The 21,549-nt window shown below is 35.1% G+C and overlaps 4 protein-coding genes across 4 annotated transcripts in view; 3 read left to right on the top strand and 1 right to left on the bottom strand.

Moving 5' to 3' along the window:
* LOC18605005 (protein ABHD17B) overlaps window positions 1–3,927 on the top strand; it is a 5,669-nt gene extending 1,742 nt beyond the window's left edge. The window contains exons 2-5 of the mRNA XM_007037746.2: window positions 1,183–1,219; window positions 1,314–1,550; window positions 1,660–1,707; window positions 3,051–3,927. Of these exons, the coding sequence (XP_007037808.2) occupies window positions 1,183–1,219; window positions 1,314–1,550; window positions 1,660–1,707; window positions 3,051–3,623 (895 nt within the window). The 3' untranslated portion in view covers window positions 3,624–3,927. The remainder of the gene's footprint in view (window positions 1–1,182; window positions 1,220–1,313; window positions 1,551–1,659; window positions 1,708–3,050) is intronic.
* On the top strand, window positions 10,618–13,765 carry LOC18605006 (autophagy-related protein 16). The gene is made up of 5 exons (XM_018116673.1): window positions 10,618–10,861; window positions 11,017–11,143; window positions 11,364–11,545; window positions 11,649–11,844; window positions 12,630–13,765. Coding segments are annotated over exons 1-5 (1,530 nt in total). The 5' UTR covers window positions 10,618–10,859; the 3' UTR covers window positions 13,653–13,765.
* On the top strand, window positions 15,309–16,348 carry LOC18605007 (peptide methionine sulfoxide reductase). Its single transcript, XM_007037749.2, has 2 exons — window positions 15,309–15,751; window positions 15,831–16,348. Exons 1-2 carry the CDS (start codon window positions 15,422–15,424, stop codon window positions 16,083–16,085), a joined length of 585 nt encoding a protein of 194 aa, XP_007037811.2. The 5' UTR covers window positions 15,309–15,421; the 3' UTR covers window positions 16,086–16,348.
* On the bottom strand, window positions 16,314–18,595 carry LOC18605008 (vignain). Its single transcript, XM_007037750.2, has 4 exons — window positions 17,848–18,595; window positions 17,413–17,648; window positions 17,163–17,303; window positions 16,314–16,697 (listed from the first exon to the last, which is right to left on the bottom strand). Exons 1-4 carry the CDS (start codon window positions 18,293–18,295, stop codon window positions 16,434–16,436), a joined length of 1,089 nt encoding a protein of 362 aa, XP_007037812.2. The 5' UTR covers window positions 18,296–18,595; the 3' UTR covers window positions 16,314–16,433.

Consider the following 21,549-nt stretch of genomic DNA (forward strand, 5'->3'; position numbering starts at 1 on the left):
TAGTTTTTTCTTACAATACGAGAACACTACACAAGAACTTGTTAGTATACTAAGAAAAATTAGAAATGAGGTGCAAAGAGATATTTACTTCAATGAGAAACAAATAATAAAATTTTAGAATTATATTTTACAAAAGGTTCCTAATTAAATTATATTATATATATATATATATATATATATATATATATATATATATATATGTATTTTGTTGATGATAATCGTTCTCATTTTTATGTTTGCGAATTTGGTGTGCAAATGAGCTTTCTCGCTTTCTTTTATTTCATTGAGTTTTACTAAGAGGGAGTTTTTCGGGGGGAATTTTGGCTTTCTTGATGTGGAAGGAATGGATATTGTGAGACTAAGGTGTTGAGATTATTGGGGGATTTGGTGAAAGTTTTGAATTTTTTTTTTTGTTTTGTTTTACTGCTCTGATTGAGATTGACTGGTGCGGTAATTACTCTTCTATTGAGCTTGACGTATGCCAGTTTAGGTTTCACATAGATCAACTGAATTCAGGGTTTGAATTCTTGTGGTGTTTGGTTTCTTAATACAGATCTGTTTTCTCAAGTATCTTCACGGTATGCTGTTATTGTATGTGATTCTTGTTATAATGAGGAAACTGCAAAATGGTGGTGCGGAATAGAGTTATCTAAGGAATTTCTGTCATTATGTGTCTACGTTGCTTTATCAATCAATCTGATGGTAGAATGGCATTGAACTGCAAATTGCAATTGTTTAGTATGATTCTGTAATATAGGGTCAAAATCTCTTAGCCTTTCATGGTTGTTGGTACCGTCAGTTTTGGATCTAGAAATGGTGGTTTTAATGAACAGTTGTGGAGAATTTGGTGGTTGTAATTTTAAATGTCGAATGTTTTCAAAGGGAGAGAGAGAAAGAGAGAGAGCAGATGTTTTCTCTGAAAGTTCAAAGTAGGCATTCCCTTGTCTAATCTTAGGTAATGTTATATAAACAGCTATAACTGACTTGCAAGGTAGAAGAATATGGAACTTTACATTTTGTGTTAAATAGGTGGTTGTGTTTGAACCTCCTGAAATGTGTAATTGTAGTCAATATCTTATTGCCTATGCATACTTTGTAAGATTAATATGTGAAACCAGTATTTTTTTTCCACATTAATGTGACATCTCAAGTTCTTGAACATTATGTGTAAAATCTTTGCAGGTATGACTACTCTGGCTATGGACAATCATCAGGAAAGGTAATTGTAGCATGAATCCTCTACTCTTAGTATGTGACTGAATTAATTGCATCTGACAGCTTTCTCTGAAGTTCATATATATGCCTTTCTGCAGCCTAATGAGCAGAATACTTATGCTGATATTGAAGCTGCATACAAGTGTCTTGAAGAGAGCTATGGTGCCAAGCAAGAAAATATCATCCTTTACGGTCAGTCTGTGGGAAGTGGTCCTACTGTGGACCTTGCTGCTCGTTTACCTCGACTAAGAGCTGTTGTTCTGCATAGTCCTATACTATCAGGGTTAAGGGTCATGTATCCTGTGAAGCGCACTTATTGGTTTGACATCTACAAGGTTAGACATTCCGCTCTCTCATTTATTCAGTTCTATCAAATCTAATTTTTGAAGTATGAGTATGTTTGTTTTCACCATGTGTCTTGACATGATTAATGTGGATTTGCAGAATATTGACAAAATGTCACTGGTAAAGTGTCCTGTGCTGATCATTCATGTAAGTCGCCAAAATTCAATATTTTGCATTGTTAATTGCATGAACAATTATGCGAATGTTACTTATTTCTAATTTGGACATGCTATCTTAGCTTAAGGTTTTTTATCAGCAAAGACTTTAGTGCAAAAAATATGCAATTGTAGGAAAAGGATACTAGTATAGTGATGTTAAGATGTAACTTTTTAGAAAAGACGTTTGAGTTTTATGTCTTATATGTTTTAAGAATAATTTTTGATGAAATTTGACAAGTTGAAGAAAGTACCAGAAGAGGAACTGGGTGAAGGTGTTTAATCTTGTTCTGAGTTTATATATCTGAACATGACCTAGATGGAATAAATGGTGTGATAAGGTGTCTATCTGAGCTTAAGCATATAGTTAAGGATGTGTTGAAATCAGCTCAATTGAAGTTCGTAACAATTGTAAACTAAAGCAATGGAAGAGGCCAAGATGAATGATTTGATATGGTTTATGGCTGTAGTAGAGCTAAATGTCAAATGGATCATGTTTGTGCTGAATTAAGCTGCTGACAGGACATGAGTAATGCAAAAGTTTGTTGCTCAATTCTTCTTTAAGGCAGAGCTAAATCTCCTGCTTTAATGCAAAAGCTGGTTTATGGCTGTAGTCGAGCTATATCTCCCACTTCTTTAAATGTTCAACACATACTAACAAGCAGAAAATTTCCATAAAGACGAACAAAAGGATGGCAAACCTTTTGCTCACATTTTCCATCAAAGTGAACACTAAAGTTTATGAAGGGAATTTGTTTTCAAGGAAAAAATGCATTTTGATTTTGGATGAAAAGAGGAGGGATAGGGGTGTAAATATCATTCACCTTTATTCTTGGCCATAGTTTTTCATATATAGTGATTAAGACAGCAAGAAACTTCCACCTTTTTTTTTTTATTTTCTCATGTAGACTTGGCATGTTCTTTTTTATGACATATTGGTTTTCTTGGGTTTGACCAGTGATGATCAATCGTGTATAAATACAGTCAGTTTTGTAGTGTCCAAGCTGTCATCATTTTGTTTTTATGTGTTTATGCAACAAATAGAAAAGAACAAGTTGTACTGCTTAAAATGTTATGACCTAGCTATGACATTGCCAATCTTTTACCCCTATATACACTGGAGTCTTTTTAAATAGAGTACATGTGATTCAGCAAGGGAAAACAACTCAAAATGTGAATATATATATATGTGTGTGTGTATTTAACTGGTTTTTTTTTTTTTGGGGGGGTAGGAGCTCGCTATTGGTTCAATATATTTATCTCTATCTTTAACTTGCAAAGAATATCTGAAATGGGTATTAACTTCTGTGATTTGGTACTGGTGTTGAAATTCAGGGAACTAATGATGATGTTGTTGACTGCTCTCATGGAAAGCAACTTTGGGAACTCTGCCAAGAAAAATATGAACCACTATGGGTCAAAGGAGGAAACCACTGTGATTTGGAACTCTACCCGGATTATATTAGGCATCTAAAGAAATTTATATCAACAGTTGAGAAATCACCTTCTCGAAGAAATGGTTCTAGGAGAAGTACGGATGGTATTGACCAGTCTAGGCATAGTACTGACTACTTTGAGGCTCCAAGAAGGAGTATAGATCACAGGGAAAAACCAAGGAAAAGCACTGATAGCAGGGACAAGCCAAGGAAAAGCACTGATAGCAGGGACAAATCAAGGAAAAGCACTGATAGGCCAGAAAAACTGAAAGTTCATGAGTATAATAAATTTAATAACATCCACAAGCTAGAAAAGCTAAGAACATCCTTAGACCAGATGGATAGAATGGAGAGGATGGAGAGGTCGCGCAGAAGTGTGGAATATCATGATAAATCTAGGAGAAGCATTGACCACCAGCTAGAAAAAGCGAGGAAGAGTGTTGATTGGTTAGATAGAATCCAAGCAGTTTAGAACTTTGTAAATTTGGTTCACTGAGTTTGTTCAAGTGGGAGGGGATAGAGAAAGAAGAAACAGGGGAAAATGGAGGAATTGTTTTGGACTAATAACTTATTGTTTTAGAATTTGTATGTTGGTCTTCAAAGTTGTCTTCAAAGTTGCATGAAAGCAGTGTCATGGATTGTAGGGTTTGGTATATTTTTGAGATTTGTTTTCTTTGATTTTCAATGAAAGAATCTAACCGGCCGGTTTTCTTGTGGAAAAGTGAAAGCTTGTAATTAACAATGATTTCATTTTAATTTTCAGATTTTGTATTCTAGACCATGTTGGAAACATATGGATGTATTTGGTTCTTGCCTTGATCAAGGCATTGCCAAAACAGAAGGCAGATGGTTCTCTCAGTTTTCATTGGAACACTTCATAACCTGGTTTTTTAAGAAATAAATTCAGTTGCAGGAATCATTGTCCAGTAGAATAAATGCCATAAGTGTCAAGATATGGTACAAAATAGCGATGCGGGTGATTATACTCTGAACTGCAAGTATGTGAAAGCTCCGTTGCTAATGCAAACCAAAATCATAAAAAATCCTCTCCCATGCCATGATTCGAAACAACTGATGTTGAATTATATGTTTAAGTGTTCATGTTGAAAGCCAGTTGTAAAATGGTGGTATTTATGCTATTCAACTAAACTGACTAAACTCTTTTCTTTTTTTACTTCATATCACATAGTAGTGGACATGTATATTAATATTAAAGATGAAGATGAAGTAACTCTCCATGACTTGACCATCAATATGTCTTTCATAATTAAATTTAGAGAGGAACTTGATTTTATTTTCTCGGCCAATAGAGGAAATTATCAAAACCTTAATTTTGAAAGGGTAACAGTGGGTTCCATGAAAAGAAACCATAACCATAACATTAACAAATTAACAATTTTGCACATGATTTGACCTGGTAATAATACATGTATATCTAATTAAAGAGTTGAATTTCGAATCTTTCAGTTTTATTTTTTTTTTCTAAAAACAATGTATGGGTTGTGAGAAATCTTTATTGTACTGGGAGGCTGCAATTTATTCAGTTTGTTTTGGTGTTTCTGATGTAGGAATTTCCTCATCCCTCAAAGGAGAATCGAAAAGATCAGTCAGTTATGCTTAGGTTTTGTCTAGAAGGGCAAAGAAGGTTTTGCCAAGGGTGCTAGGATCAGTCGACAGTCTACTTGTCATCTTAAGTTGAGGGTAGACAAAGGATTAATAATATTGCCAATGCCACCCGAATAAGGCTTGTATCTTGAGAAACACATGGTTTCTCTCGACTCAATCTGGCTCTCTTTGGATTGCTTGGATTTCAGGAGTATGTACTTGGGAGAAAAGACTTGTAGCAAATCTCTCGTACAACTAGTAGCAGTTGGAGCTAGTGGAAGCGTTATAAGTTGAGAAGTCACACTCATTTAAGTTATTTTAAGGTTTTCTTGGAGTGCTTATGGTAGATGTTCAATTTTGGCTAACTATTATTTTTGAAGTTTTGAGTTACAGAAAAAACTACATAAAGGGTGTTTCGAGGGCGGAAACACTTGGGGGTGTTCCGAATGCGAAGACACCTAAGGGTGTTTCAAATGCAGAAGCGCCTAAGGACATTCCAAGCACATAAGTACCTGAAGGTGTTCCAAATGCGGAAGCGCCCAAAGATATTCCAAACGTAGAAATACCTAAGAACAAGCATGGAATAACTATTTATACGGAAAAGTGGAAGTAACTCAGAACGAGTGGCAAGGTTCATGAGTTACCTTCACATTTGAGATGTTCTAGAGAGCTTGACTTGGTGGTTTAGATATGGAGATAGTTAAGAGGACTTCCTCATAACTTTTCCTTGAAGTACATGTGCTTTAGCCCTTTTTCTCTTTCTCTTTTCCTTAAGAATCACGTGATGCACTATCAATGTCACTACTTTATTACCCAAACCTTTCGTTCACTACCGAACCACAAAGTCATTCTCTTAATATCCCATAAGTCGTTTTTTAACTGCTCTTCCATGACAAACACGTTCTCCCATGATTGAACATGTTCTTCCAACTACTCATAAGAAAGTTCTCCTATTCAGTATAAATATGAGAGCTTTGGAGGTTGGGAGGCAATAAGAAATTATTAGAAACCCAGCAAAGATTATCTTAAAAGCTCTCTCAATACTTGTCCAAATATTCATTCTACTTAACCTTTTCCATCCGCTCTAATTTGTCGCTTTTCTCCACCTTTTCTTATTCCTTACCACCTACCACCAAAGCACTTATGCTTCAAGGATTACTCCAGTCTTCCTCTCTGCTCCTCTAGTGCATTCTGCTTTACTTATTGCAACACGTCCTTTCTCCCTACCCAAAGAACCCTTTACATCTTGGTGACTCCATTAGGAAGAGTGATTGTAGTAGGTGGAAAAAAAATTTTCCTAGAAAATTTTTTATCAAAAGATATGGAAAGTTCTCTTGTCAACCAAGAAACCACTGTTCCCACCTATGTTCAAGAGCTTATGAAAATGCTCTAAGCTTCTCAAGAAAAGATGCAAATGCTAAAGGAAAACAACAAGCAAATGATGGAGACCATCACCTAGCTTGCGTCCTTAACTACCACAACCTCTCAACCTCTATTTATGCTAATAGAATATGCTGCTAATGTGGTTAACAACAATGGAAATTGAGGAAATGGAGGGAGCACGACTGACCCACTCCTTAATACCACCAATCCCTCTATTGTAAGCAATCCTGTTACAGTAACTCTTTTCACAAGCGCTCAGAGTTTTGTCATAAAGGAAGAGTTAGATGCTCAATCAAAAAAACAAGAGTCTCAACTTCTCAAAGTTTGACTTGAAATTACCCTATCTTACCAAGGTAGTCACTAAGCCGTACCTCAAGAATTATACCAGCCTAAAATTCAAACAATTCAATAGCAAAATCGATGATGCTTGGGAACATGTCATGAAGTTTGTAAAACCCTCGGCAATCATAAGCTTGGATGATAATTTAAAGTTGAAGGAGTTCTCTAAGTCCCTCACTGAGAAACTCTACATCTATTACAATAATCTCATTTCCGACTCAATTGACTCTTGAAACTAGATGTGTAGGATGTTCGGGAAAAGTTCTTTTTTACTTAAGAGAAAGTGATCCTTATTGACTAGAGGAGAGAATATCAGAAGGCAAGAAAGGATCTTATGGAGTACTTCTAATGGTTCAAAGAATACTTACTGGATATATAAGACTCACATGATGAAAATGAGTTAGTCAAAGTATGCATCCAAGGTATGTTCGATGAATATAGGGTGCATTTAGAAAACTTACCTCTTCTTACTTCTGCCACTTTAGTTAAAGTTGCACGACGAACCAATAATATGGTTTTTAGGCAAAAGGAAACTAATTATTTCAATAGAAAGAACACTTCGATTGTGAATGCAATCCAAGGAAAAAGTAGGAAAAGAAGAGGACCTCGAGAAAACTTGAGACTAAAACACAACAACTTTAATAGAAGACAAGATGGAGAGATTGCTCTTCCATTCTCAACTCTACTTGACTGAGTAAGGGTAATCTTTTAAGAATGGATTTAAGACAGACAAATAAATTTACCTTATCAAGACCACCGATGGCAAAAAAGAAGTCTAAGTCGCATTATTGCAATTACCATCATACGGTGCGTCATCCATTTGTCGAATGCAAAAACATGCATAAGATATTTCACAAGAGGACATAGGTAGGAGAAGTCTTGATTGGCAACAACAGGATTTAAAATAATCCACTCCCAGTGTATTCAAATACTCGAGGACATGTAAGTGTCGTTATCAGTATTCAGGAAAAGCCTACCCTTCCTTCCAATCAAGAAAAGGATACACGTGCAGTTGCTATGGTTACCTCTTTTATTGCCACCTCACTCATGAAGACACTTAGCTGCAGGCACTTCTTTAATTAACTTGGCCTTTCAAAAGAATCGAGGATGAAAGCAGCTAGAATGTTAGTACATATAACTGATTTATTGCATGGAGAGTGCAGCTTGGTGGGACAAGTTATTAAGAAAATGAAAAGTAGATATGAGAACACCATAGTATTCATAAAAGCAGACATGTGCACATTACATCCCTATCACAACAAGCTACTCTATATGGAGAGCAATGTCAACGGATACCTAGTGCGAAGGACATTCATTGATGATGGTTACTCGATAAACCTCATGTCATTGTCTACTCTGAAGGTTATGAATATAGACTTAAGGAGTTTGCGTTGTCCTATGACCATTACTTCTTTCGACAACAAAGAAATTAAAACTGTTAGACAAGTCATCGTGAGTTTCAAGATGGGAATAATTCAAGACTAAACTTGGTTCTATGTTACTGAAGCTAATGTAGCCTATCACTTCCTCATACAAAGGAAGTTCCTACACACTCATAATATCATTCCTTCCTCATGCCAACAATGCATCAACGGCTATTGGAAAGGGAAGGAAATCTTCATTCCAGTAACAAATGCACCATTTGAACTCCATGAGGTAAGTTACACTGAAGTTTCTTTCTTTGAATAATTAGCAGAGGAAGGTGAAACTGCCATAGTTAGGCCCATAAGTGTTCCACTTCCACAATGGGAAGAATACTCCCAATAAGAGGAAGGAATCATATCAAAAAAGAAGAAGCGATAAGGAAAAAGAATATGCTCTGAAAGAAAGAGGGAAAACCTTACTAGGATAAGCTCTTATACCCGTGAAAACGGAAGATGGTTTACTACTTATAATAGGGTGCGGGGTTTGGAGAACTATTATCTCTTAACCTTATATCACATGAACCATTTGATATACCATTATTTTGTCTTCAGGTGGAAAAAGTAGAAAAGGAACATGAAACATCACTTGTAGCGGAATAGCTTCAAGAACAACCAAAGCCATAAGGCAACGAGTTAGAAGAGCTCAACTTAACTGAAGAAGGAAAGACTCCCAAACCACTTTTTATAAGTAAGAGCCTTTCGAAAGAACAAAAAATAGCAATGGCTCGGCTGCTAAAGGAATTCCAAGATGTGTTTGCTTGGACATATAAGCAAATGCCTAGATTGAATGAGAAACTTGTCACTCATGAGTTGCACATCTCTCTTAGAACCAAGTTAGTGAAGTAACATGCACGGGTATTCCACCATGAAATAAAAAAAATTAGATAAATGAAGAAATTAACAAACTCTTTAAAGCTGGGTTCATCAAGTCGATACAATATCCAACTTGGTTAGCTGATATGGTTCCTATAAAAAAGAAGAATGAAGCAATTTGAATGTGTCTAGACTTCAGAGATCTCAATAAAGCTTGTCCCAGGAATGAGTTTCCCCTTTTAAACATGGATACTTTTGTAGATGTTACAGCTAGTCATGAGATGTTTTCATTCATGGATGGGTTCAGCAGATATAACCAGATAAGGATGACACCTGGTGATACAGAGAAAGTCATTTTTAGGACCTCGTTTGGTAACTTTTATTATATAGTTATGCCATTCAACGTGTCATGACAGCCATTTTTCATGACATGATATATGATTGCTTGGAAGATTACGCAGATGACATTGTGGTAAAATCCAAGAAAGCTCTAGATCTTCTTGGAGACTTGAGAAGGGTGTTCGAGCGATGTCGAGAATATAAGTTACGCATGAATCCCTTAAAGTGTGCCTTTGGAGTAACAACTGGTAAGTTTTTGGGTTTTGTGGTTCATTGGAAAGGCATAAACGTGGACCCTACGAAGATAAGTTTAAATTGATCATAATCGACATGAGATTATAAGTGCATGTTTACGAAATACTTTTATTCCCTAGCTTGTCCCCTTCCTGTATCCATTCATGGAGTCTTTGTGAGTCACATGTTATTTTTTCCATTTATTTTGTTGCAGATTAGTGATAGCATTTTGATAGCAGCTAGTGTCGTGGATATCGGTGTTCGGTCTTCATTCTTTGGTAAATGTCAAGCAGCCATTTAATGCCTAAAGGGTTGTTCACGTTCCGCTAACGAGTCGGTATTCACTTTATATTTATATTTACAGACTATGAACATGTTTATGTTGACATTGCCAATGTTGGACATTTTACATGAATAATGTTATGTATGAGATTACGATGATGGCTCTAGAGCCTATATAGACAGTCAAAAGTGCTGATGATGTTTAATGTTTATGTTACTGTGCACTGTGACAGTGGCACTTGTTAATATATATATATATATATATATATCAAATGGTTGAGTTTATACAATTAAGTTAAGAAGTTCTTTAATTGTATAATGAGTATTATGAATGCATACATGGTGATTTTTTTTATAAATGGATGTTATAAGATGCTTTCACATGTAATGATGAATGTTTAATGATGTTATGGTAAAACGCTTGTGTGAGCTTGACGAATTATGCTCGTCTAGGTCCACACGCCAGTCATGATCCCTCCAAGAAATGAGATGTGACACTTGATGTGCATAACTTAAGGACTAAATTATGAAAATTTTACTATGTAATTATTTACTTTGTTAATGTTATTGTTTTGGTAAAATACTCTCACCCCTTAACTTTTAGCTATAATTTAACGAGAGTCCATTAGTTTTCAAAATGAATAGTCTACCCCAAAAGAATATCTTCTACTGAACACATAAGTTCAATTGTTAATCAACCATTAATGTTTGGGTGAAATACCCTAACCCTCCTAAGTTTTGATCGAAATCACATGGAGGTCTATTAGTTTTCGAAATGGACACTTCACTCCAAAAAAACATTTTTCACTGGACATATAAGTCAAGCCGTTATTCAACCGTTAGTATTTTCGTCAACTTACTGAAGTGGCAAGGGTAGAAAAATAATTCTACCCTTCATTAATTCTTGTAATTACAATTATCTAATTTTTTATTTTTTTATTAATTAAAAAAAAAGCTCCCTATTGGGGAACACCAGAGTTCCCTTGAGGAGCCCTATTGGGGCTCCCTATTTTTTTATTCTTTTAAAACTATAATACTAANTTTGGTTTTGTTTTGTTTAAAAGATGGTTGAAGTGTGAGGGACTTTGGAAGCGAGCGTGCCTGCCGGAAAAAGGTATCATCTTCCAGAAATACCCTTATATCTATCTCGCAATCTCAACTGAAAATCTCGTTGAAGAACTCTCTCTCTCATCCCTTCTTTCCTATCTCAATCTGTTGCCCAACCCATTCCGATTCCATTGTTTCCATTCCAACATACAAATTTCAGCTCCATCCAAGCCAATATTATTATGTAAGTCAAAATCAAGTCTCTCCCTTCCTCCTTCTTATTCTTTTTCTTAGCAAATTGGATTCAATTCTGTTGGGTTCTTTTTTTCCTTTTCAAAGTTTATTAAATTTGGGTCGTATAATAATTTTAATAAATAAAATGATGCTCAATTGGTTCAGGTCGCAAGAGGAGGTAGCCAGGGAAGCTATCAAGCACGCATTAAAGGCGCTGAAAAAGCGTCATTTAGTCGAAGAAGGAGCTCATGCTCCCGCTTATATTGCTCTCTCCCGCCCAATCATCTCCCAGGTTTTTTTGTTTTTTTGGTTTATTCTGATCGTTGACGATGTATTAAATTGCTTTGTCTTTTAATTTTATTTTAAAGTTTCAATATTGATTGAGGAGTTTACTATGTTGCAACATTATAAGAACAAGTGGATTTGAAATAAGGGATTGGGTCAATCTTTGGGTTTCCATCGGAATAGAAAGCCACTTTGCACTGTTGGGTAATTGGTGAATTTTGTTATAGGGCTCGGAATGGAAAGAGAAAGCGGAAAATTTGGAATTGGAACTTCAGCAATGTTACAAAGCGCAATCAAGGTTGTCTGAGCAACTAGTGGTGGAAGTAGCCGAGTCCAGAGCTTTAAAAGCTTCGCTACAGGAGAAAGAAACAACAATTGCTGACTTGGAGAATGAGTTCACTCAGACAAGGTCTGATAGTGTTCTTTTATGGTTCGGCCAGCGAGGGAGATAGTTTTTCCAATTTGAAAAATTGCTGTGAAATGAATAACTGATGTACTGTTTATTGCGGCAGGGATGAATGCTCTCAATTGAAGACAGATTTGGAAGAAAATATTAGAGCGCTGGAATTGGTGATGAGCGAGCGCCAGGAACTCAAAGCTCAACTAGAACAACTGACTATTAAAGCTAAAAATGCAGAGGCTGAAAATAAGATGTTGGTTGATCGTTGGATGCTTCAAAAGATGCAGGATGCTGAACGACTTAATGAGGTATGCTATAATGTTGTTACAGCTGCATGAAAACAGAGAACAAGGTCTATTTTGATGAGGTGTTGTTGGGAATGATGAATAGCTTGGTCCATAGATGCTTGGGGATTAAAGTGTGTTGGGTTTGTGATTCATTAAGAGTGTGTTAATGCATGCAAGATAGCTAATTTACAACATTATAAAACTGTTTCTTTTGGCATTCTGAGACTTTCTCATTTAAAAGTTTGAGAGAAACAAAGGATCTTAGGATAATCATCAACCCAGAGTTGCATGCCCCTTGCACTGCACAACAAGAAGTAGATGGGAAGAATAAAAATAAAAAATGAAAAAGAGGGGTCTCTGGGGCTGGAAGGGTTGTATTTAATATTGAGCAGGTGCTTAAACAAATAAATTTTGGTTGTTCTGACCCATCAGCAATATAATTGGAGATGGTCCTATTTTTGGTTTTGGGGGAAGGGAGCATGGTTTATGGTTGTGTCTTCTTGAGTAGCTAGAACAATTTGGTTGTTAAGTGTTCTGTTTGTTTTTCCCAGTTCTTTTAGGTTCAGTTATATATATATATATTCCTTTAACTTTGTCACAATTGAGAGAAGATTAAATGAGCAACAGTGTCATTTAGAATGATATAACACTCCCATCCAAGTTTGAAGTTGAAATTCCAAATATACGTGGGACTGAGTTTGAAATCTATGCTTACTTTTGAAGGAGTCTTTAGTTTATTTTTCAGTATGCCTGTTTTAGATTTCAAATATTAGTGGCTAACTTTAGTTTTCCATTAATTAATTTAGGCAAATGCACTTTATGAAGATATGATTGAGCGGCTCAAGGCCAGTGGTTTAGAAAAACTTGCCCGAGAGCAAGTAGATGGTATTGTCCGTAGAAGTGAAGAAGGTGCTGAGTTCTTTGCGGAATCAACTATTGCCTCTGTTTGCAAGCACAGGATCAATGCACATGAAGGTGGTTGTGCTTCTATCATGTTTGAGTACAATTCTGGCAAATTGATCAGTGGAGGACAGGATCGATCAATAAAAATGTGGGATACTAGCACTGGATCATTAAGTCATAGTCTTTTTGGTTGCCTTGGTTCTGTCCTTGATCTTGCAATCACCCATGACAATAGATTTATTATAGCAGCAAGTAGTTCAAACAACTTGTTTGTATGGGATGTCAACTCAGGACGAGTCCGTCATACCCTCACTGGTCACACGGATAAAGTGTGTGCCGTAGATGTGAGCAAAGTTTCAAGTCGTCATGTCGTGAGTGCTGCTTATGATCGCACTATAAAAGTGTGGGATTTGCAGAAAGGTTATTGCACGACCACAATAATTTTTCACAGCAACTGCAATGCACTTTGCTTCAGCACAGATGGACAGACCATATGCTCAGGTCATGTTGATGGGAATCTTCGTTTGTGGGATATCCAGACAGGAAAGTTGCTCAGTGAAGTCGCTGCACATTCGCTCGCCATTACATCTATTTCTCTATCCCGAAATGGAAATGTAATATTGACTAGCGGCAGAGATAATTTGCACAATTTATTTGATATACGATCTTTGGAAGTTTGTGGTACATTCAGAGCAAATGGAAACAGGGTGGCATCTAATTGGAGTCGGTCCTGTATGAGTCCAGACGACAACCATATTGCTGCTGGCTCTGCTGATGGATCCATCTACATTTGGTCAATATCCAAAGCTGACATAGTAAGCACTCTGAAGGAGCACACTGCTCCTGTCTTGTGTTGTACATGGAGTGGACTTGGAAAACCATTAGCCTCTGCTGATAAGAATGGGATCGTGTGTACCTGGACATGAACCATTAGCCTCTGCACATACTTGTACATATGTCAATGATGATGGTTACTATATTCAACATTAAAATAGCTTTTATTTATTACTTTTCTAAAGATTAAAATGTTTTTGCTCAATCCACGGTTTCTCATCATTGTTTTTTGTTAAGAAACTAAACATTTAATAATTTTAAAGTTGTTATATGTGATTTTGCTAATCATTCATTAATCTTAAAAGGGAAATGTTTTCTTAAATAAACTTATGATGACTTTTTCCTTTTTCCAAATGTAAGTGAACCATAGTCAAAAGACTATGCCAAAATTTAGTTAGTAACTGCCATGGTTAAACTATTTATTAATCTTTTTAAAAAATTCATGAATTATTTATAAAAATTGAAATGCTTTTCAAAAAAAAAATTATAAAAATTGAAATAATTTTTTTTATTATGTTTAATCAAACTTTTGTATTTTTATTTTGGACTAAATAAGTCTTTAAGACTAATTGTTGATTTTTAGTAAAATCGTCATTAGTTATTTTACGCCATGTGGTGTTGACATAGCATGTTGACAAATCATAATGATGATAATATATTATATTTATGTGACATGAAGATATCGTAACATGACATTTCATCATTTACGTTAATCTCACGTTAGTGTGACGTTTTGATTAATAACAATTAATCAATACTTATATGACTCAAAATAAAATATAAGCATCTGAGCATTTGACTCATTAGTTGATGCATGATCTCCTTATTTAAAGAACAAGGTTTGAATCTCCTTTTTTCTAAATTAAAAAAAAAAAGTATAAGGACTCCATTGAATATAATAAAAGAATATAAATTTATTTGAATTTTCTTAAATAATTTGGACACGTTTTAAAAAATTATGTCAAAAAAATTACTATCTACATGTTTCTTACTTACTCATTAAAATTTTTGTTGAAACTTCATTATAAAAGATGAATTTAAAATTTTCATCATATTTATCTATGAATAAAACTCTTATTAAAAAAATCTTGACATCATATTTAAAAAAATTCCTAAATTATTTAGAAAAATTCAAATGAGTCTTTAAAAATTTGTAAATTATTTAGAAAAATTCAAATGAGTCTTTAAACTTTTATTATATTCAATCAAGTCCTTATAATTTTATTTTGAGTCAAATAAGTCTTTATATTTTTATTTTGAATTAAATAAATTCTTATAACTAATTATTGACTAGTTAAAATGTCGTTTGTTAGTCTTTACAACGCGGTGTTGATGTGTCATATTAATATATCATAATTTATAATGATGTAACATACTGACATATTATAATTGATTATAACGTTACATGTTAATTTGCCATGATAATATTACCATGTAACATTTTTTACCATCAATGTCATATTAATATAAAATAACAAATGATGTTTTGATTTATGTTAATTAATTAATCATTAATTATAAAAACTTACTTGATATAAAATAAAAATAAAAAAATAAATTTTTTTTAAATAATTTAAAAACTAATTTTAGCATTATGTCAAAAAAACTTTTATTGATTCTCACGTATTTCTAAAACCAACTCTCACCTCTTCGTAAGGAAATTGCCATTATGTGTTACTAGTAATTATTTTTCCTTCACGGTTAGTAACGTTGAATTTGACTGGAAAAAAGGGTAGGTTCATTTCTCTAAAGTCAAACAAAATCCCCTCAAAATAGTACTAGGATAACTTGATTTTGTGTTCCTCGTTGATGCTCTTCTAGCAGAAGAAAGGGCAAAAAAAAAAACTCGGAGAACTGAAGAATGGCCACTGCCGCTGACAGCAACAACAACAACCCTGCTTTGGACCCTGATCTGGACCGCCCGGATAACCCGGCTCACGAGTTTGCCCAGTTCGGAGCCGGGTGTTTCTGGGGAGTACAGCTGGCGTATCAGCGAGTACAAGGTGTAGTCAAGACAGAGGTTGGGTACTCTCAGGGTCATGTCCCTGATCCAAATTACAACCTTGTACGCACCGGTACCACCAACCACGTCGAGGTGGTTCGTATCCAGTTCGACCCTCAAGACTGCCCCTACAATGATCTTCTCTCTGTTTTCTGGGGTCGCCATGATCCAACCACTCTCAATCGCCAGGTGTAACAAATCTGTTTAAAATGCTCCCAGTTTCTCTCTTTCTTTCTTTTTATTTAAATGAACCCATACATTTTGTCAGGGTGAAGATGTGGGAGCACAATATAGATCGGGGATATACTACTACAATGAGAACCAGGCTCGTCTTGCAAGGGAGTCACTGGAGGCTAAGCAATTAGAGTTGAAGGACAAGAAAATTGTGACAGAAATTCTTCCTGCAAAAAGATTTTACAGGGCAGAGGAGTACCATCAGCAATACTTGGAAAAAGGAGGAGGTTCTGGCTCTAAACAATCTGCTGAAAAAGGTTGCACAGACCCCATCAGATGCTATGGTTGAAAATGTACGAACGATCAAAAGTTGAGTATCTTTTAGCTTTAACTGGACAGCACTTAAGCTTCTTGTCCGTTAATAGGCAAGCTATTATGCTGCCTTTTGTTATGTTCTTAAAATATCCCTGGATTCTGGATTTATTGGTATCTTTAGTCTGTTTCTTGTTTGAAAGTTGAAACCTTTCTGAAATGTTTATTTCTACCTCAGATAGGAAAGTCATTGTAACAGATAAAATTGACGCCAAATTTGAAGCAAATATTATTCAATCATGATTGTGCTGCATGCAACTTTTGAACAGAGGGAAATAACAGCTCAGACTGAGAACAGAGCTGGAATCAATGGCCAGAAATTGTTTTAGAGTTCATCCTTAGGATAGAATGAAGGTTCTGTAGGATTAGAGGAAGAGTTCTTGATGGGATATGAAGACTCCATTGCTATACCACAGAGTCCCTTCTTATCTTTGATGCCACGTTCGATCCTTATGAAACCTTTCTCTCCCCATTCAGGTCCCCAGGAGTTCTTCACTATCCAGTACTTGGTTCCATCAAGGGTTGTTCCATAGCCCACAGCTGCAACCCCATGGTTCAGCTCAGTGCCACATTGTCCAGTAAATACCCCCTGCAGTCCAAGTTAGTCAAAATTGAGAGATGATTATTATTTTTTTGGTACAGAAGTGTTCTGATTTATGTTTTGCTTAGAAATCTTTTAACCACCCAAATAATGTCAATAAATTGGTCCGATCCCGATCCGTGGAATAAATTGTAATAAAGGTTTAGGGCTTTAAGTTGTCTGGGTCAGCTTTACTGTTACCATGAGTTATGTCGATGATTGGAAACGTGGAGTTATGTCCAACTCAGACTTTGTGCGGTATAATAATTTTCTAGGAGAGGAAAGAAAGTGACATTTATCAAATAGAAACTTGCAGTTCCATAGGGTCTTGTAGATGCAGCAAGCTGTAGCTTGAAACTTTAAAGGGTTCTGCAGCACTCTATGCCTTTCTGCTTTAATCAAATTGGCAATTTAAAATTGGAGGTAGAAAAATTTAGTTCATTGTTTCCACATCTGATCAGTTTGAAAAATTACCTCTGAGTAGAACTGGAAATCCATACCTCCAGCGTCAATGGCCACTGATACTGGCTGGTGTGCAACTGCTTTAAGCAGAGCATCCTCATTGTTAGCAGGCACATTCTCGTGCCCATCGATAGACACTGCTGGAGAATTCTCCTGCATAACCCACCCCATGGATTGTCATGAATTCAAATAAGTTAAGCTTTGTTGAATGTAAACTAGATCAAATTAAAAAGTTTAAAGGCGTTTGTATCATATTGTGAACCTTAGAAACATCACAAGTTCCATCTTCAGCTTCGTAAGGGTAATTGGTCTCTGTAGTGATGCCACCTTTCTTCTGGATGAAATCAAATGCAATGTCCATCAACCCTCCATTGCATCCTTGATTTTCTTCAGTGTCACAGTCTACCAGCTCTTGCTCAGACAGAGATACTAATTTATTCGTCTTAATTTGATTAATACCCTCAACTGCTACAACAGTTGAAAATGCCCAGCAGCTACCTATTAAATTAAATATCAATAAAGTTCGGAATTAGATCACACGCAATTGAAACCTATGACCGGCAATAAGAGCAGAGGTTAACATCATACCCCTTGATTGATGTAGCATGAATGGGTAGCAATTAAAAGAAAAATAAAATTTAGGGAAAAAAGAAACAAGAGTAACCATGGAGCAAAGTAATAGAAAATGTATCCTTACCACATTGGCCTTGGTCCTTAACGGCAGTAACGGCACCCTTTTTCCTCCAATCAACAGAGGGTGGGACACGGTCTACATTCTCATACATGAAGCTCCCAGTCCCACGAGGTGTCCCCTGGAACATCCTATGATGCTTAATCTTTGAGCCAGCATAAGCATTCCTAAATTCGTGATTAGTCATGTCTGCAAATTTGTTCAGTTTCAATTTGTAAGGTTTGTCCTTGTTGTTAGTGTTGTGCACATGCATTACATTTTGCTTGAACACATTGAAGCGCTTGTGCTTCTCATCTAGACTCCTAGAAACCGTGTGATGGCTTCTCCACCTCTCATACAAATCCCACAGGCTCTCCTCGGATGCCAAGTCCGTCTCATGGAAATCGAAACTCTCTGCTATTCCGAGAACCAGAGCCAGCGAGAGCACAACCAGAACCATATCAATCCTCCTCATTTTCACTTGATATTAGAATTCAAGCACCAACAAGTTATGGGAATTCAGAGACCTCCACTGTTGCTTTATATAGAGGATTGGAAGTAAAATGTTGAATAGAAGATAAAGATCAAACCAGAAGAAAACAAAAGGATAATAACTGAAGAAGTTACAGGTTCCTTACGGGCATCAACAATACGTGATAATGAGGAAGAAGAAAGAAATAGGGATGAGGTTTTGAGAATAACGGAGAGCAAGAATGATAAATTTGAACAGATTTACCAGGACAAGCAAGTCCTTATATGAGTCAAAAGCAAAGGAAAAAAGGCGTCTGATTAAGCTGCTAGGTGGGTATAACATAGAAAACTCGAGGGCATTAAGATTTTTAAGAGGAGGATCTTTACATGCCAAACACGTTAACACGTTACCATAAACGCGAGAGAGAATGATGGGGAAAAGAGGGTAACGAGAATGGTTACGTCTTATACTGGCTGTGAGCCACGATATTTTTGCAAGTGGGAACTAATACAAAGCCTTTGTAACTGCTTTGGCTTTAACTGAAACCTCAGCTAAGAACTACTTTGAAATTGGATTGAGAGGAAAAAATGATCAATTAGACCTTTGAAATCAATGGAGTTTGATGAATTGTGCAAGCAATTCAATTTCCAGTCCAGGCCCCACGGCGGTGTTAAGCAGATTGTGGGATGATGAAGAAATACATCAATCACCGCTTTCTAGAAAGCTAACTTAAAAACCTGATTGTAACCTTAACTGTTGCATTGTCTGTGGATTACACGTTTCAGAAGGTTCAAATCCTCAAGTAACAGAGTATTTATGGACATAATAACTATAGTGGAATGCAATGAAGTCCGAGTGTCAGTACAATCTCCTCATGCGGTTAATAAAACTATCATTTGAAAATTTGAGGGAAAATGTGAAAGACAAATAATAATAATAATAATAATAAAAACATAGCAAATCACAAACTCCTATGCTCCAAATTATTTGACTTGGTGGTCAAGTTATCGCTTGGAGGACTAGTAGCGTGATGCGATAGGTACCCATCACTTCTACGTTACAACATGAAGCCAGAGAAACTCTGCCTGAATTGCGATCACTGCAATTAGACTGGTCATATTAGGCTTGAGTCGGTGCATTTTGGATACAAGGAAATTTAGATTATTTTTATATTAAATGGTTTCGGATTGAATTTGTTTCGAGTTTAGTTTATTTTAAATTTAAATAATTATTTTTTAAAATAAATTAATTTAAGTTTAAATTATTTTAAAATATTTTAATTCTAGTCATTATAAATTTAAATCAATTTAAGTATTCATCGTTTTAAATTCAAATCATTTTAAAATTGGAGTTTGAATCATTTCAAGACTAAAACTGGGTTTTGTCCAGGTTTTGCCGAATGAAACAGATTTTTTTTAGTTGGAATAGTTTTTGGCAGCTCTAATTGCAACAAATTTTCAAAGAAGGGTAGTCTCATACTCAAACGATAATTGATAAATAATCTCAAAAAGTAGTGCATTTCGTCATATTTGCTGGGTGAAGACTGAAGAGCATGTAAGTCCAAAAGCTGTTATTCTAGTTAGTGTTGGCAGTCGATGGCGTGCCTTAATTGTTTTCAAATGCAATAATGCTTTGCCTCTTTTTGTCAGGTAGAACATAATATATTGTCAATATTTATTAATATTCTTCTGATGATTACTACCAGTGCCAGTACCAGTTTTATTTTGCCATATTCATCCAAACTACACCTCAATTCCAGCAAAGCAATGCAGCCAAGCAAACTTCTCTGGTTCTGAATTTTCATTGTTTGCAAGTTATAACATGGCACTCTTCGATTTGACCATGTAATTCATGAAGCTGAAGCTTTTGACACACGGAATCTCCAATTGTTTATATCAAAAAATAAAAAAGGAAAAACAAATTAATATGTTACTTTGTATTGTATAATTCAAATCTAATAGATTTTCACTTAAAATGAACATAAGAAACGTGAAACAAGAAGGTTTTCAGAATTCAGAAAAGCCAAAACAAATCATTTTTCTAAATTATATTTAAAAAGCAACAAAATAACCTAAATTTGAAATGTTTATCCAATCCTCAACTTTAAACAAGTAAAAGTGACTAAGGGTAGGATGACAACAAGAACAAAATTTTGGCATAATATCTAAAAAGATTCTTAAATTATTTTAAAAAGTTTAAATAAATTTTTATATTTTTATTACGTTTAAGCATTTTTATTTTTAGTTAAATAAATTTTTATATTTTTATTTTTAGTCAAATAAATCTTTATTATTAATAATTTATTTAGTCAAAATATTATTAATCATTTTTATATCACGTGATAGATACATGGTATTAACATAATATTTTAATATGTCATAATTGATAATAACGTAATATGATAATATGACTACATTGTATTTTTTTTCTCTTCATATTAGTGTTACGTCAATAAACATTTTAATTAATAAAAATTAGTCAATTATTAGTTAAAAGTATTTATTTGATTTAAAATTAAAATATAAAAATTTAATTTAGTATAATAAAAAATAAAATTTTAGTTAAATTTTTTAAAATAATTTAAAAAGTTTTTAATATTATGTCTAAAATTGCTGGAATATGTTGATTAGGTATTTGGGTAGGCTGAAGTAGTCATCCTGCCCAAAGCAGAGTTCTACTTAAAAGCTAACAAGTCCAGCAAATAGTCAATCAAGCAACCCAAGCCACTAAAACAGGTAAAAGGAAAGCCCAAAAAGGTTGGTCTATTTAAGGCCTACATTCAAGTCAAAGTTGCAGACTAGACTAACTTATTTTAAAGGTTGCAACTCGCATCTAGCCATATCCACATCAAGACTAATTGGACCTTAACAGTAATTCACCAATACACCAACTTTGTTCTTTTTTAATAATTATTTCTTGTGGTTTATATATCTTGTTACTTATCTGATTTTAATGATTCTACTAATTAAGTTATTGCATGTTGTCTAGTTTTTTATTCTTTTTAGTCCCTTGAGGAGAGAGACTAAGTCAGGAGATTGGATTAGTCAGTTACCAAATGATATTTTTATTTTTATATTGTCTTCGGTCACAGTGAAGGAAGCAGTTGCTACTAGTCTCCCTTCTAAGAGATGGAGGTACTTGTGGGCACATATTTCTCGTCTGGATTTTGTTTTACTAATCGTTTGCGAGACCTACTGTATCAGTCACCTAAGGTTTTGTGATGTGGCTGAGGAAAAGTTCATTCATTGGGTAAATTC

The sequence above is a fragment of the Theobroma cacao genome, chromosome 3 (genome assembly GCF_000208745.1).
Source record: "Theobroma cacao cultivar B97-61/B2 chromosome 3, Criollo_cocoa_genome_V2, whole genome shotgun sequence".
Taxonomy (NCBI): domain Eukaryota; kingdom Viridiplantae; phylum Streptophyta; class Magnoliopsida; order Malvales; family Malvaceae; genus Theobroma; species Theobroma cacao.

What these genes read in the sequence shown, in the direction of transcription:
- LOC18605006 (XM_018116673.1), top strand. An exon ending in AATGAGTTCACTCAGACAAG is followed by an intron (nt 11,546 to 11,648) that starts GTCTGATAGTGT and finishes TTATTGCGGCAG; the next exon opens with GGATGAATGCTCTCAATTGA. An exon ending in ATGCTGAACGACTTAATGAG is followed by an intron (nt 11,845 to 12,629) that starts GTATGCTATAAT and finishes TAATTAATTTAG; the next exon opens with GCAAATGCACTTTATGAAGA.
- LOC18605007 (XM_007037749.2), top strand. Translation starts at nt 15,422, where the DNA reads ATGGCCACTGCCGCTGACAGCAACAACAACAACCCTGCTTTGGACCCT. An exon ending in CAACCACTCTCAATCGCCAG is followed by an intron (nt 15,752 to 15,830) that starts GTGTAACAAATC and finishes ACATTTTGTCAG; the next exon opens with GGTGAAGATGTGGGAGCACA.
- LOC18605008 (XM_007037750.2), bottom strand. Translation starts at nt 18,295, where the DNA reads ATGAGGAGGATTGATATGGTTCTGGTTGTGCTCTCGCTGGCTCTGGTT. An exon ending in GAACTTGTGATGTTTCTAAG is followed by an intron (nt 17,304 to 17,412) that starts GTTCACAATATG and finishes TGGGTTATGCAG; the next exon opens with GAGAATTCTCCAGCAGTGTC. An exon ending in ATTTCCAGTTCTACTCAGAG is followed by an intron (nt 16,698 to 17,162) that starts GTAATTTTTCAA and finishes CTTGGACTGCAG; the next exon opens with GGGGTATTTACTGGACAATG.